This window comes from Microtus ochrogaster, unplaced genomic scaffold (genome assembly GCF_000317375.1).
Source record: "Microtus ochrogaster isolate Prairie Vole_2 unplaced genomic scaffold, MicOch1.0 UNK106, whole genome shotgun sequence".
NCBI classification, from domain to species: domain Eukaryota; kingdom Metazoa; phylum Chordata; class Mammalia; order Rodentia; family Cricetidae; genus Microtus; species Microtus ochrogaster.
Genome location: NW_004949204.1, coordinates 144,682 through 159,312, shown reverse-complemented (window position 1 = coordinate 159,312; position 14,631 = coordinate 144,682). Strand labels below are relative to the sequence as shown.

At 50.0% G+C, this 14,631-nt stretch overlaps 1 protein-coding gene across 3 annotated transcripts in view; it reads left to right on the top strand.

The window, feature by feature from the left end:
* The window catches only part of Otof (otoferlin), a 94,620-nt gene that overhangs the window by 39,742 nt on the left and 40,247 nt on the right, over positions 1 to 14,631 (top strand). For 2 of the 3 annotated variants that reach the window (XM_026778114.1, XM_026778113.1), the window contains exons 4-5: positions 2,424 to 2,523; positions 4,148 to 4,329. In XM_026778114.1, coding sequence (XP_026633915.1) covers positions 2,424 to 2,523; positions 4,148 to 4,329 — 282 coding nt within the window. Of the gene's footprint in view, positions 1 to 2,423; positions 2,524 to 4,147; positions 4,330 to 9,637; positions 9,683 to 14,631 lie in introns of all 3 variants that reach the window. The other variant, XM_026778115.1, reaches the window with a different exon arrangement.

Sequence of the window (14,631 nt, the reverse complement as noted above, 5' to 3'; positions counted from 1 at the left end):
CACCAACACCACCACCATCTCCTCTACCACCACCTCCACCACCACCACCACCACCCCACCATCACCTCCACCTTCACCACCACCACCAACTCTATCCAGCAGGTGCTCTAGGACTCAGTAGACTCCTCTAGGCTCTATACCATTAGAATACTGAAACTGGGTGTTCTATGAATATTTGCACTGTGGAAATTGGTAAATGCTGAATACTAGCAGTGACAATGGGCCTGTGAGGAGTTAGGGGGTTCCCCCCAAGATTCCACGTATACCACTGGTTTAGAACCATAACAGTCGGGGCCTTCACAAAACTGGCGCCTTATTTCTTGCCCACTGCAGACTGTTTTGAGGTCTCCAAGCTCAGTGCCCCATCCATCCTCTTTATAAAGGTGGAACTGAGACTCCCTAGCAATGGCTTAGGATCTCCTGGGGCCCAGCCCAGCATTTGGACCACCCATATACATCTGCGAGCTAAGGAGAAGCCAAGATGGAACTAGGATCTTCTACAGAACTTCTCTGGAAAGAATCTAAAAGCCCAATTAAACTTTAGCGTGGTGGACAGTTTGCCCTCAGAGAGTTGAGAAACTCAATGAGGCTCTGAGCTTAGGAGGCAAGCACTTCACAGTTGTCCCTGACTTCTGGATTCACCATGCACTCAACACAGCTGGGAGGACTGTGTGTTGGGGGTACACACATATCCATGTGTTTATGTGCACATGGGTATACAATGTATGTCTTCTCTCTGTCTCTCTCTCTGTGTCTCTCTGTCTCTCTCTCTGTGTCTCTCTGTGTCTCTCTCTGTCTCTCTCTGTCTCTCTGTCTCTCTGTCTCTCTCTGTCTCTCTCTCTCTCTGTCTGTCTCTCTGTCTGTCTCTCTCTCTCTTGTGTGTGTGCGTATACACGTAGGCCAGAGATCAACATTTAGCATCTTCCTGATTTCTTGAGACAGGGTTTCTTACTAAACTTGGGGCTCACTGATTCCTCAGACCGGCTGGCCAGGGATGAGCTCTGGGGACTCACCTACCTCCACTCTCTTCAGTGCTGGAGTTAGAGACAAGCACCATAGTTCCCGCCTGTTTTTAAAAAGACATAGACGCTTGGGATGGAAACTCAGGTCCTCATGCTTGCGAGGCAAATGTTTCACTCACTAAGCCATCTATCTCCCTAGCCGCAGAGTTGGGAAAAGAAAACCAGTGTCCCCTCCACAGCCCTTAGTATCTTATAGGCAGAAAGCCTGTCTGTGTCAGAATCCATTTGATAGTCCACCTCATTCTATTTGTCATTGATTGGTTAAGTTCCTGTCCCCTTTCTTGATCCCACCTCCCTCCTCTACAAACTCCAAGCAGCACATGTCCCCAGATCCAGGTTTTACATACTGTGTGTGCCTCAAAGCCCTGTAGAAACGGTGTATGTGTTCTCCATGGGTCCAGATGGAAGTACCACATGAAGGCATCTTTCTGACGCCCTGCTGTCTCCCAGGGCAACAGTCTTCCAGTCTCATGGTGGGATGGGATCCAAGTCAGCATCCATTAGACACCCACTGCCGCTCATTCATAAATACAACAGACACTGGGGACTCTGGCATACAGGGAACACCAACAGGAGGCTAGACACAAAATGCAGGCTGCTTGGTGGGGCACTACAAGGAATGCTGAGAACATCCGGGGGAGTGAGCATGTGTTGGGGAGGAGCATGTCATTCATGAAGTTGGAATCACTGGTGTGAAAACCAAGATAAAAAAGCTTAAGTGAGGTTCCCAGGGCAGAGACTATCCGTGTCAGAGCTGAGTTCCTGTCACAAAGACTGTGCCTCTGGCCAGTTCTGTATGTGGACCCCCACTATGCAACTGAACGAAGGGGATTCTGAGGTCCCCGAGTTCCTGCCCACCAGGAGCTTGCTGTAAATGTGGAGTGGATGGAGGACTGGTGTTGATGAGGGTAGAGGCTTCTACCTCTCTGCTCCAGTCAGGAAGTGGAGGAAAGGAGTGCTTGTGTAGCCCAGAGTCTAGGCTGGGCCTGTAGCTCACTTGCCCAGCATGACCCAGAGTTCAGCTTCACACACTCACACACACCACCACCACCACCACCATCATCATCAACAGGACACTCCATGTCTCCCTACCACCTTCCAATATGGCATCTGGAAGCTTCCATACTGCAAGGGACCAGCTACAGTCCCAAGGCTAAATTCCCTGTCTCTACCTGTGGCCATCATTTAGATTTCTTTCTTCTTCCAAGTTTTCCAAGGAGAACAGACCACACATATCCAACCATCCACACTGTAAGGGGTACCCTCACAGACATGCTATCCTAGAAAAGTCAGCCATGGCTCCTAGGCTGCTCCAGGCCCAGTTGAGGGTCTTCACAATTGCTCATCTTCTTGCCAGTTAGGCACTGGCATCAGCCTAGCTCCTCATTCTGTCATTCACAGACTTATTGGGACCTTCCGCATGGTGCTGCAGAAGGTGGTGGAGGAGAATCGTGTCGAAGTGACTGACACTCTGATGGATGACAACAATGCTATCCTCAAGGTCGGTATGCCAAGGAGTCTTAGGAATTTCCCATCACCCAGTCACCTGGGCCTGTGCACATCCCACAGAAGATGCTCTAGAGAAGTGGTCCTCATCCTTCCTAATGCTGTGACCCTTTAATATGGTTCCTCATGCTGTAGTGACCCCCAACTATGAAATTTTGTTGCTACTTCATAACAGTAATTTTGCTACTGTTATGAATTATAACAAAATACCTGTGTTGTCTTATGTTCTTGGGCAAACCCTATGGAAGGGTCATTTGACACTCCCCCAAAGGGGTCACTACTCACAGGTTAAGAACCACTGGTCTAGCGACTGCTCCATGATTAACAAGGGAGGTAGCAGGAGGACGTCAGGGAGATTCTGCCAGAGCCATTTGGTCCGAATGCTGGTGCTGGAGGTTCTGCAGTATGACTGGGTCTGTCCCAAGTGGAAACTCAGCCTTTCCCACCATGATAACATTAGGTGAGGTAATGAGGACACCATCTCCTCTCCACTGATGGGGTTTTCCCATTCGGATCCAGCTCAGCAATGAATCTGAAGTGCCTTTTATCATGCAATGGCCGATTGAGCCTTCCCAGCCCTTCCATGGCAGCAGCCTCCACTTGCACATATGACGAGGCTCCCTTCTGACCAGAGGTCCAACAAGGGTCAGAATCTCATTTTCTGCTCCGTTTGTCCGTTTCTGCTCAAGTCGGCATGGGCATGCACGAACTAGTCAGATCCAATCCACCCTTTAGTGTTCGTCCCAATGAAAGGAGATGGGAGCTCCCTTGATGCCTAGTCCTCAGGCTCTGCTCTGTCTCCTAGCTGCTCTCCAGCTCCTCTGAGGCTACTCACAGGCCACTGGTGTGGTGGTAAGGAACGTGACCCTTGGGGATGATTCTTGGTGAGGCCTACATGCCATCTGCAAAGTGTACAAAAGTGTAGTGGCCTAACCGGCTAGTTCTAAGGGGTTAAAGGGCATACAAAGAAAGTGCTTAGAATGTTAGCTAATGTATAAAGAGCCTGTATCTTCCTGCCTCAGTTTTGCTCCACACGAACTAGGCCTGTCCCTTCTAGACATGGTCCCTCCACCCGGGCTCTGTTTAACATCTGGACCCAGATGTGGCACTCCACTTTCTCCAGAAGAAAAGCCCAAGGCAACTCCCCTGACCCCTTTCTCTAGCTAGCAGATAAGGAGTCAAGAATTGGGAGAAGTGCTGACCGCACTAGGCTGAGGGAAACCCAGGACTGGGTCTTCTCTGAGAAGACACGCTCAATTAGTTTTGTTACTTTGCCAAGGAGAACCCCTCAGGCCAGTACACAGCCTGGTCCTGAGGATGAAGAGGTGACCTATTTGGGGGTACACCGAATGATTCTTTATAGAGGATCCAAAGACCTCACACCCAGGCTTAGGCCTAGCGACCAAGGACAGCCACTTGACTTGGGCACCTGGGAAGAGGAGGGCCAAGCACAAGAGAACCTTGGGTATCAGTCCTACTCAGCCTTTTTTTCTCATCTGCAAACTGAGGCAGGAAGGTCCTCACCTCGTCTTCACGGGAGTGAACGTGCCTCAAAGGTGCCACAGGGACCAGGGGACTGCTGTTACCTGCCCAGCTGCTCACTGTCCCTCTCCCTTCAGACCAGCCTAAGCGTGGAGGTCCGGTATCAGGCCATGGATGGCACAATGGGCTCCTGGGACGATGGAGACTTCCTGGGAGACGAAGCTCTTCAGGAGGAGGAAAAGGACAGCCAGGAGACCGATGGGCTGCTCCCTGGCTCCCGGCCCAGCACCAGAACACCCGGCGAGAAGAGCTTTCGAAGGTAAGTGGCTGGACCCCTCTGGCTGCCCACTGCCCCCCAAAGACCTGGGAAGCAGGTGCCAGAAGCCAGTGTTCTGGAAGGCCCTCCAGGCCCGGCTGGGATCAGAGTGTGGGGCTGAGTTGTTAGAAAAATATTTAAGGGTTGAGAAGATGTTGGCATCCAACCCAAGAGCACACAGGAGGCTCTAATCAGAATCGGGGGCCAGGACTGCTCCAGCCCTTAGGGAGGCAAAGGTCTGAGAGATCAATTCTAATATAAGGGGCGGGGGTCCACAGTCCCTGCCTTCATCAGAGAAATGGGAAAAGGAGACAGGGGAGGCCTTGGTTTTCATGGTCTAAGACCCAACAGTGCCAACCAGGCCCTAGGCAGCCTGACCTCTTCCTTGGCCCAGTGAAAAGATCCCTAGGAGAGGAGAGGCTAACAGACCTGGTCAGGACCTGGCTACCCTCTGTTGAGAAAAATTTGCCCAGGCTTTTCTGTGCCTAAGATTCACATCTCACAAATTTGTAAGTGTCCTGCCACTTACAAATGACAGAGGGCTTTGACCAGGCCTCACCTCCATACATGTAGTGCTTTTACCACAGAGAAAATGCAGTGGCGTTACTTAAAGCTCAGGGGACAAAATTGATGCTAGCAAAACATCCCTAGACACCTAGGAAGAGAGAGCACCGTGAAAGAAGCTTGAGGCCCGTGCCTGGAGGTCTGGGGTGTTTTGAGAACAAGGGTTGTTTCCCATATCGTTGCAAGCTTCTCCCTCCATTTTCCTTCCCGGAGGAGGTATATTGAACTTGTAATGGAAAACCCACAATGAGCAACATGGAACTGAAGTGCTTTAGGCCAACCTTCTCCCTCACCAGCTTCTCTCCAAACCCAAGTTTAACTAAACACCTAGGACTACACACTTTAGGCTGCCAGATCCTCTGCCGCACAAATATCAGGTCCTTTAGCATAAGGCCAAGACTGAAGTCATGTGTCTCCCATGTCTACATCTATAAGACGGAAACCGGAACTAGCAGCCCTGCTCCAGCCGCCATCCTGATGACGATCTAAGGGGATATCAGAGGCTATAAATGAGGAACCAGCCGGGCCATGGTGGCACACACCTTTAATCCCAGCACTCTGGAGGCAGAGGCAGGTAGATCTTTGTGAGTTCGAGGCCAGCCTGGTCTACAGAGCGAGTTCCAGGACAGTCTCCAAAGCTACAAAGAAACCCTGTCTTGAAAAACAAAACCTAGAAAATGAAGAGGCAAGTATTACATGTGGAAGGGCTGATGATAACAGGTTCTTCACCCCAGATAGTGGCAAACATCAAAAATAGATTTAGAAATGGAAGATGACCATCAGAGACTGGCTAGAAGGTGAGGGCTGTAGCACAGTGGTCACCACCTGTCACCATCTGCTGAGACTACACGGAGAAGAGCCATGTAGGACTGGCTGAGAGGGAGTTCTGAGAAGCAGGCCACCCACTGTAGAGAAAGGAATGGGGGCCCGAGTGAGGGCTAGCTCCATTAGGTTGACCCCGACTCTGCCCTCATCAGCTGGCTGACTCCGACATGTCACAAATCCTCTCTGGGTCAATGACAGAAATAAATGAGTTCAGAAAGAAGACATGCTGACTCCCCTCCTCTCTGGCCTCCAGCAGGGCTCAGCATACTCAGGAACAGTCGTGAAAACAGCTCTCCCAGGAATTCTTGGTTGAGGGGCTGCCCTCACTAGAAAGGCGGTAGAGTAAGGACACCAGGATGGGGCTCAGATAAAACAAGATGCAAAGGGTACATCTCAGATCCCCGGAGAGTCCTGGTCCAGGAAGGTGGAGCTAAGGGGGCTGTCTGAAGCCTCACTGCACAGCATCCTGGGGTTCTCTCCTCTTTCCATCTCGCTGGACCTTTCCCAGGCCGGAAGAAGGGGTAGGAGGAAGGGTTTCATCTTAGAGACGGGAATTGGGCAAGAGCAACAGCATAGGCAGAGTGTCTAGCTTTCAGTGGGTGCCACCGCCCTGGTTAAAGGAGCGTGTTAGGGCACACCATTTCCCTGGAGGTGCCAGCCTAGGCATGGCATCACCTTTGAGATGAATGTCAGCACCTTCTCCTCTCCTCTGGACCTAGCCTTGTAGCTAGCAGGACTCCCTCTGCTCATGTAGTTTAAAGTCTCCTGGGCTCTGATCCATCACATACCACTGAGTTCCTCTGCCCGCTTCTCTAGTCTCTGCCCACTCCTTACAAGAGAACCCCAAGTGGGCAGAATGCCACCAGGAGACGGCACAGAAGAGTAGAGGGTGTGGAGCCCAAGTGCTGGCTCTGCTGCTTGGAGACACCTCCCCAGATGTAAGATGGCTCGCTCATGCCCACAAGAGAATTAGGAGGAAATGAAGTACTTACCATATGTAAGTGATACCTATGGCACATGGAAGGCAGCTTCTCAGCCAGCGTTCTTTCTTCAGCCTCCATGTTACCTTGACCCCAGCTGTTTCTGTGCTAAGCACTACCTGACCTTCTAGTCCAGGCTTTGTTACCATCTGATTCTCACCCCACCCAGTGCTAAGGGCTCTCCCAGTGCTGCCCACTGGAGGTTCAGCTAGCCTGAGCAAGAGCAGAAATACCTCCACCTACTCCCCACACACACACCAATGTCCCTGTTGTAAAAAAAGTAATGGAGCCGGGCAGTGGTGGCACACGCCTTTAATCCCAGCACTTGGGAGGCAGAGGCAGGAGGATCTCTGTGAGTTTGAGACCAGCCTGGTCTACTACAAGAGCTAGTTCAAGGACAGGCTTCAAAACCGCAGAGAAAAAATCAATACTCCAAACTATACCTCAGTCTCCGAAAGAGGGAGATTTTGAAAACACACATACACACACATATTTGCATACATTTGCATATGCACATGTTCTCTGCATGGTACCCCACTGGATACCACTGGAGTCATATCTTACAAAGGATTGTGTGGTAAAGCAACACAGCCTTCTGCTTTCCCAGGCTCTTTACTACAAGGCTATCTCGTCTTCTCTGCCTCACCTAGACTCACAAGCTTACACACATACATACACACCCCGCCTTCTGTTACCCAGGCCTCTCTGGTGTCCTGGGGATGTCTAGGTAGTTACTTTGTCATTCTTTTAGGAGTAGGTTGTGGCTGGTGCCATCCTTTTTGTCCTGACCATGGGCATCGTTCCACTCCAGGGGAAACCTGTAGAACCAGGAAGCCCCTTCCTGTGTCTGGAACAGAGAGCAACCGGCCGTGTGTGCATAGCAGGGGCCCTGAGAAAGAAGTGCATTGTGCACTAAGGGGTGTGCATAAGTGTGTGTGCATGGTGCAGTACACACTGCCTCATCTCCGAATGCTACTTCATTGGTTCTCATGGGCCCCAAAGAGCTAGGAAACCCTTCCCTGCTTTCCCTCCCCAGGCTGGGATCCAGTGTTGCGATGGTTGCCAAGGAGCTGGAGAACCAGTCACAGTCATGCTGAGATTTAGGGGTAAAATGGTTCTTGGGATATTCCGCCCTACCCAGATGCTCTACCTTGGGCTGGGGCTCCCACCTTCAGCCCAAGGCTGAGTAACCAAGTGAGGCCTAGTGCTGAGACATGCCTGGGTCTCCGCAGACCTTAGTGTTCCCAGGAGGGCACTGTTGTTCCCTGTCCTGTCTGTGGATGCTTTTATCAGTTCAGAGACGAACCAAGGAAGAATTGTTCAATGGGGCGAAAAGCAGCTTGCTAGAGAATGCTTGCTACAGAGCGGGACTTATGTAACTGGCAGGAAACACTAAAAGTACAATGTGGGCACTAGGAAGAAATCCAGGAGTATCTGGAGCTTCCTGGGAGGCTCTGCCTCTGAGTGACAAAGAACAGCCTGAGTCTCCACAACTTTCCGTACAAAACAGGTGGTGTGAAGATGGCCACTCCGTGGGACTACAGCTCAGTTACATTGGTGCCCACTGAAGGGCTAACCCCTGGCTTTACAGCTGTTGTTTCTAAGGACAGCAGTGGCAGTAACAGTGGACGTAGTAGGATCACGATGGCATTCTTTCTCATATAAACGTCTTTTCCGGACACTATTTCCACTCTCGGGGAGTGTGGGCCTGGAGTACAGAAGGAGGGAAGAAAACAGAACTCTCCCTGTATCCTGGTAGATGTGACACCTCTCTGACTTCAAAACAAAACTCAGAGAGGGAGAGAGGGGGGGGAGGGGAAAGAGACTGAGTCCCAGGTCCCAGTTGTTCAGTATTCCAGTTTCACACACCTGTTGACCCTTGCCAACCCAAAGCCACACACCTCTCTTTTGTAGTCCATAGCAGACACTGACATTTTCCAGGGTCATAGAATAAAAGACAAAAGGAAAAACCCTTCCCTCAGAGCCTGGTTTTATAGACAGAAGGAAAAAAAAAAAAACGACAACTCTCCAAACACAAACATGAGGATGGAAACCAGAGAAATCATGAATGGAGTTGAATCCTTAAATAGCCCACAGAAACCCTTGCTCCATGGGCACAGGCCCCAGAAGCCCTTGGGGCTTCCTAACAGTGGCCCGAAGGTCACCTGAGCTGGGCTGGAGCAGGGCACCCGAGTCTCCCTGCTTTCTGCTCTGTGGTCCTGCTGATTTGGGCAGCCCGAAACCTGGCAGTTGTGGGTCTCTTTGAATTAGAGACTAAATATTTGCCTAAAACAAAGGTTAGTCAGATGAATCTGGACTTCAGTTGTGACTGCATGGACCAGGCCTGACTGTATTGGGGCATGGCCTCACCTGGTTAAGGTCTGAGGCAGGAAAGTGTGTGAACAGAGGGAGGAGACATCATAATGGCAGTTTTTCTTTATTCTCACTGATGCGGCACAGGAGGGGCTTTAATGAACCTTCCAATTTCTGGAAACCTCTCTTAAGGAAGACGGGAGCACATCTCTCCTGCTCTGAGACCTTTAGTGGTGGTTTGTTTACAGCACATTGTCCCATTCCTCCATCTTGTAGCAAGTCCAGCACCTCCTCTCAAATAGGCTCCATCCACCCTGTCCCCGGGAGGTCCCCACAGCATGGGCACTATGCAGTCCTTGGAGGGGACCAAGGGAGAAAGGAGGGAGGAGGAGATGTTGGGAACCCTACAGCTTTGAAATCACCAGACCTCCTCCCGGGTGAGGAGATGGGCTGAGTGTGGGGCCAGGGCACTCCTATACAGAAGACTTAAAGAGGTCGGTGGGAATAGGGAAGCCTTTGGAGAAAAAAAATGTGGGGGTCAGCAGGGCCAGGGCAAAGGTTGTGAGCATCTCTGGTCCACACCCTCTCATCCGCATCCCCTTGTCTCCTCATTTCTTCCCCTTACTCAGCAAAGGCAGAGAGAAGACCAAGGGAGGCAGAGATGGTGAGCACAAGTAGGTGTCCCAGGCCAGGGCAAAGCCAATGGTGCTGGCTCTCTGCTACGGGGCTCCAGGGGGCGGGAATGGGCTGAGAGGGGAAAGCCAGTGGTGCTGGTTCTCTGCTACGGGGCTCCGGGGCGGGGGAGGGGGGGGCGGGAATGGGCTGAGAGGGACTAGGGGGCGCTGTTCTGGTGGAGCAGCAGGGCACGTGCAGGGTGATGGAAGTCTTTACACAAGACTGAGGGAAGAGAATGGGAGAGGGTGGTGAGAGCCGGGGAAGTGGCCGGACCTGTCCTTTCCACTCTGGATTCTTGGAGGTGGCACCCTCTCCTTTTAGAGACTTGTTCCTCTTTGCTTCACTGACCAGCTCTCTGCACTGTAAGCATCCCTCTGAGGAAGGCTATACTAAAGAGTGGGGTACACGAGAAGCCAGTCTCCAGCCTAGGCAGCACTGGGCAGCTGAACAAACAGCCTTGGAGGTCCAAGAAAGACAATCTCCAGGCACCATGTGTTGGGCAAAACACAAAATCACAGAGAGCCAAAGAGAGATTGCCACTCTTGTGACCCTCACAGTCTCCATTCCCCCAAAGGCATGCCACAGTAGGAAGACATAGAACTCTCTGAAGGGCTGATCACAGAGACCCAGAAAGATTGGCAGCCTGAGCTGGCAGGCTCATAGGTTCCCCAAAGTCACACTGTCGTCTGGAGACTCAAGCATCACAGAAATTACAGTGGTTTAGGTCGTGACAAGTGTCAGTTCAGGGAACAAGGCAGAACTGGGCAAAAACAAGGAATCTAACTTCCTACCCAGAGTTCACTTCAGACCCAGGCAGCTGAAAGGACCTGATTGTACTCAAAGCCAATTGGTTCTTCAAACGCTCTGGTGAACCTGCAAACTCGGAGACGGGGGCCTTTATTTCCCACACATAGAAACTGTATTCCAGAGATGCCAGGAGATTTACTCAAAACTGTGGTCCCAATACTTAAAGAATTAGTTTATAGTTGTGTCTACAACAGTCTGAGCTGATCCTCGTGGGTGTGTCTGCATACGTTAAGATCCTGGGGAACTTGGAGACCTCATCCACTGTGTTGCCCAAATCATACTGAATTCTAGGCATGCTTGGAATAATTGCATGAGTAATGATCATGACCACAGAGCAACAGAAGCAGCATGCTGTATGGGGAGAGGGCCACACAGAAAGACGGAGCAGTTTGCCCACCTCAAAGAAGGGTAGAGTGTGTTCCAGGGCTGACAGAGCCGGGGATCCGAATCCTTTTGTGGATAAGAAGCGATGACTTTCTCAGTAAGATGGCTCATGGCTCCAGGTTTCTCTGCGGCTGACCTAGGAGGCACAAGCCACCCTTCTGTTCTCCCTCAGCTCTCTCTCTCTGAGATCACCAGGCTCCAGGTCCCCTCCAGCTCCGCAGTCTGTCAGACTAGCTTGACTCCTATGATTATAGCTGGGGTGATGCAGGCAGGTGGCGGAGCCCTAGGACATGTTGCCTCTCTTGCCCTGCTCCATCTTGTCTCCTGCTGTCCCATTACCAGATGAAATTAAGTAAGCTAGGATGTAGTATTATTTTAATGTGTACAGGAATGGGGAATGGAATCTCTAAGATGCAATTAAGCAAATTGAAACTCTTTAGCCCGAGGAAAGAACACTGTGAGGAGAGCTTGCAGATCCCGACCTCGGTGCTGCCAAGGCGGCTGGAGGGAGATCAGAGGGAACAGATGCAAGGCGGGAGAGAGAATGTAAGGTTTGACCTGGGAAAGAGCAACAGTGCTCCGCATGAGTATGTGGGGCCATGAGGAGATGGGAAATCTACTCTCAGGATCCTGTTTGCTGGGGCTTTGCAAAAAGAGATAGAAACCAGACAGAAAGAAGGAGCCGGATTCCCAGGGTCAGGAGAAGCACTCACATTCCCTCTGGGTCTCACATGCCCTCTGGGTCAGTCTGGGCCAGCCATGTGACTTAGTAATAGAGCCCTCGCCTAGAATGTGTGAGGTCCTGGGACTGATTCTCCAGCTCTAGAAAATAAATTATGAACTGGAGAAATAGATAACTCAGCAGTTAAGAGCACTGGCTGCTCTTCCAGAGGACTTAGGTTCAATTCCCAGCACCCACATGGCAGCTCACAACTGTTGCAACTGCAGAGATCCAATACCCTCACACAGATATACATGCAGGCAAAACACCAATGTGCATAAAAATAAATGACTTTAAAAGAATAAATAATAGTAAATACATACATACATACATACATACACACAAAAACATTTAAGTCAGCCTGTCCTTTACCCACACAGGAAGTCATTCAAAATAAACCACAGTTTAAAATACATTTAATTTTTTAAATATTTTATTATTTTATTTATTTTACATACCAACCACAGTTCCTCCTCCCTTCCTTCCTCCCCCTCCTCTCCCATCTTCCCCCCTACTCCATCCCCATCTACTCCTCAGAAATGGTAAGGCCTCTCATGGAGAGTCAACAAAGCCTGGCACATTCAGTTGAGGCAGGACCAAGCCCCTCACCCCCTAAAATACATTTAAGATTATAAAATTACCTGTAACTGCAGGGATAGGTAGCATCTGTCCATGTCTGAGTATTCAGGAGAGGGAAGCAGGAAGATCAGGAGTTCAAGACCAGTTTCATATTGACTTAGAGGCTGTGTAAGCAACAAAGCAAAGAAACAATACAGACAGCTCCCAACTCTCACGGATAGTTCGTGCATCCTGATTACCTGAGCCGTGAGTGCATGAGCCTGGACATTTCCAGCTGAAGGTGCTTGGCTGGACCGTGAGTGCTACTGTAGTTCATGTGTAGCCATACCCTTCTAAGTCACAGCTTCCAGAATAATCCATAGAGCAAATCAATGAAGCAGTCAGGCCGCTGGATTTACCTTGGTGCATGTCCCCTGTTCATAATATGCAGCTTCCACCCCTGGGTCATGTGTGCATTGACAGCTGTAGTGACAGACTTCTGAACTGAGCCATGGAACAAGGTGAGGGAATTGCTGGATACCTAAAGGAAAGGGTTACAATAAACACACTGATTTAAAAGTCTTTTCTCCAGAGGACTGTCAGTCTAGAGATAACATTCTAACCATGGCGAACCCAGCCACTGGAAGTAAATGTGATTCTCTATCTTCACCTCCTCTACACTCCTAATTGTCAAGCTTTTCTGTTTGTATTTTTGTGCATGTTTTTGTTGCTGGTGTTTTGTCTTTGGGTCATTACATGTGTTTGTTTATGTGTGTATTGCACATGCCATGGCACACGCATGGAAGGCAGAGGACAACTTGTGGTCCTCGGTTCTCTCCCTCCACCGTGTGGGTCCCAGGGATTGAACTCAGGTCACCAGGCTTAGCGGCAAACACTTTTACCCACAGTGCCAGCTCACCAGCCCATTCCTGCTGTTGTCTGTTCATTTTTCAAGAGAGATCTCATTCAGCAGGCAATCCCAGGTATGGATATGGCCCAGGTACCAGGGTCATTTGTAGAATGGCATGTCTGTGGTTGTAGAACCCCATTGGAAGAGATGCAAAATTTTAATTCTTAAAAAAGAAACTCCAAAAAAAAAAAAGAAAGAAAGAAAGAAAGAAACTTAAATCACAAGTTAAACACCTGTCTCCAATATAGGTTGATAATCTTTAAAGTTCCATGAGTAAACTAGCTTTATTTTTAAGTTGCCCTTCTCAGGGCCCAGCACAGTAGAAAGGGCCTTTTCTATAGCGATTTCCCAATGTATCAATTGATCAGTGTACCAACTGATACATTGGGAAATCGCTACAGTGTACCAACTGATACACTGGGAAATCTCTAAGAACAGCAGCAGCAATGACATCTTGCTCTGCTGGCCCAAGCTATAGACCAACTAAAGAACAGTGTAGAAGGTACCAGAAGCATGGAGCCCAGACTAGGAACCGTGGAGGTGGGGTCCACCATTGCACACATCTGTGCTTTTCATCAAGAAGCAAACACCATTTTGAGACATCCCCAGTCACGTGGCACTGCCAGCAAGTCTGTTTGCTTCAGTGGTCACATGATGCAGTCTTTGGGGGCTTTTCTCCTTTGAATTTTTTCAGGGCACAGTACAAGTGGTAAGGCATTAAAAGTCTTATTTTTACTCCCCGAAATGTTTGTTCTAAAGAATAAAGTGGGTCTTTAATTAAAGGATCATAAGTAAGAATGACCCAGGCCTTGAACTTAACTGGCTATATGGGACCAGCTTTAGAAAGCCAGGCAAGTCCTCTGGGCTTCTGGCAGCAGCCCAGATCCCAGCCCCAGATGCAGCACAGCTGACTTCTCTAAGTAGGCCCTCCTCTGACCTACACAGCTCTGGGCTCTGCCGGCTCAGCACCCCTCCCCCGCTGCTGGGGAGATTCTGGCTAGAGCGGGCTGCCATGGTGATGGCATCCTGTAGGTCACACAGGCACAAAACTGGGACTCTAGAAATAGCCACCCTGCCCTTTTAACCACTTGTTGGGGAGAACGTCCTCAGGATGTTTCAGGATAAGCCAGGCAGGATGACCCCTTTCCCGCCTTCAAACAACCAGTTTGATCTGCTTGATGGCATGCCACCCATAATTTAAGCCTCATCAATCTCTCCCAAAGTATGGTGAGGCTTGGGTCATTTTTGAATAAAGGACTCTTTCTAAATGACTTCCCATTGTGGCTATGGTCCTGCTGCCTCTCCCCAGTGTTCCTTTTGGTCACCGTGGATTCATGTTCAGAGAGGTCCTGATCACGGAGACAGTGCAACCAGGACAGTGGAACTCTTGCAGGCCTGGGGACATCAGGCTGCAGCCTCTATTGTTCTTACTGTGGGACATGGAGATGATTTTCTCATCTCTGAGCTTCAGTCCTTCACTGGCTGAACAAAGAGATAACATACCCATGCCTTCGCTATTGCCAGCAGGGTACAGTGAGAAAACATGAAGAAAGGCACTGGTCCACAAT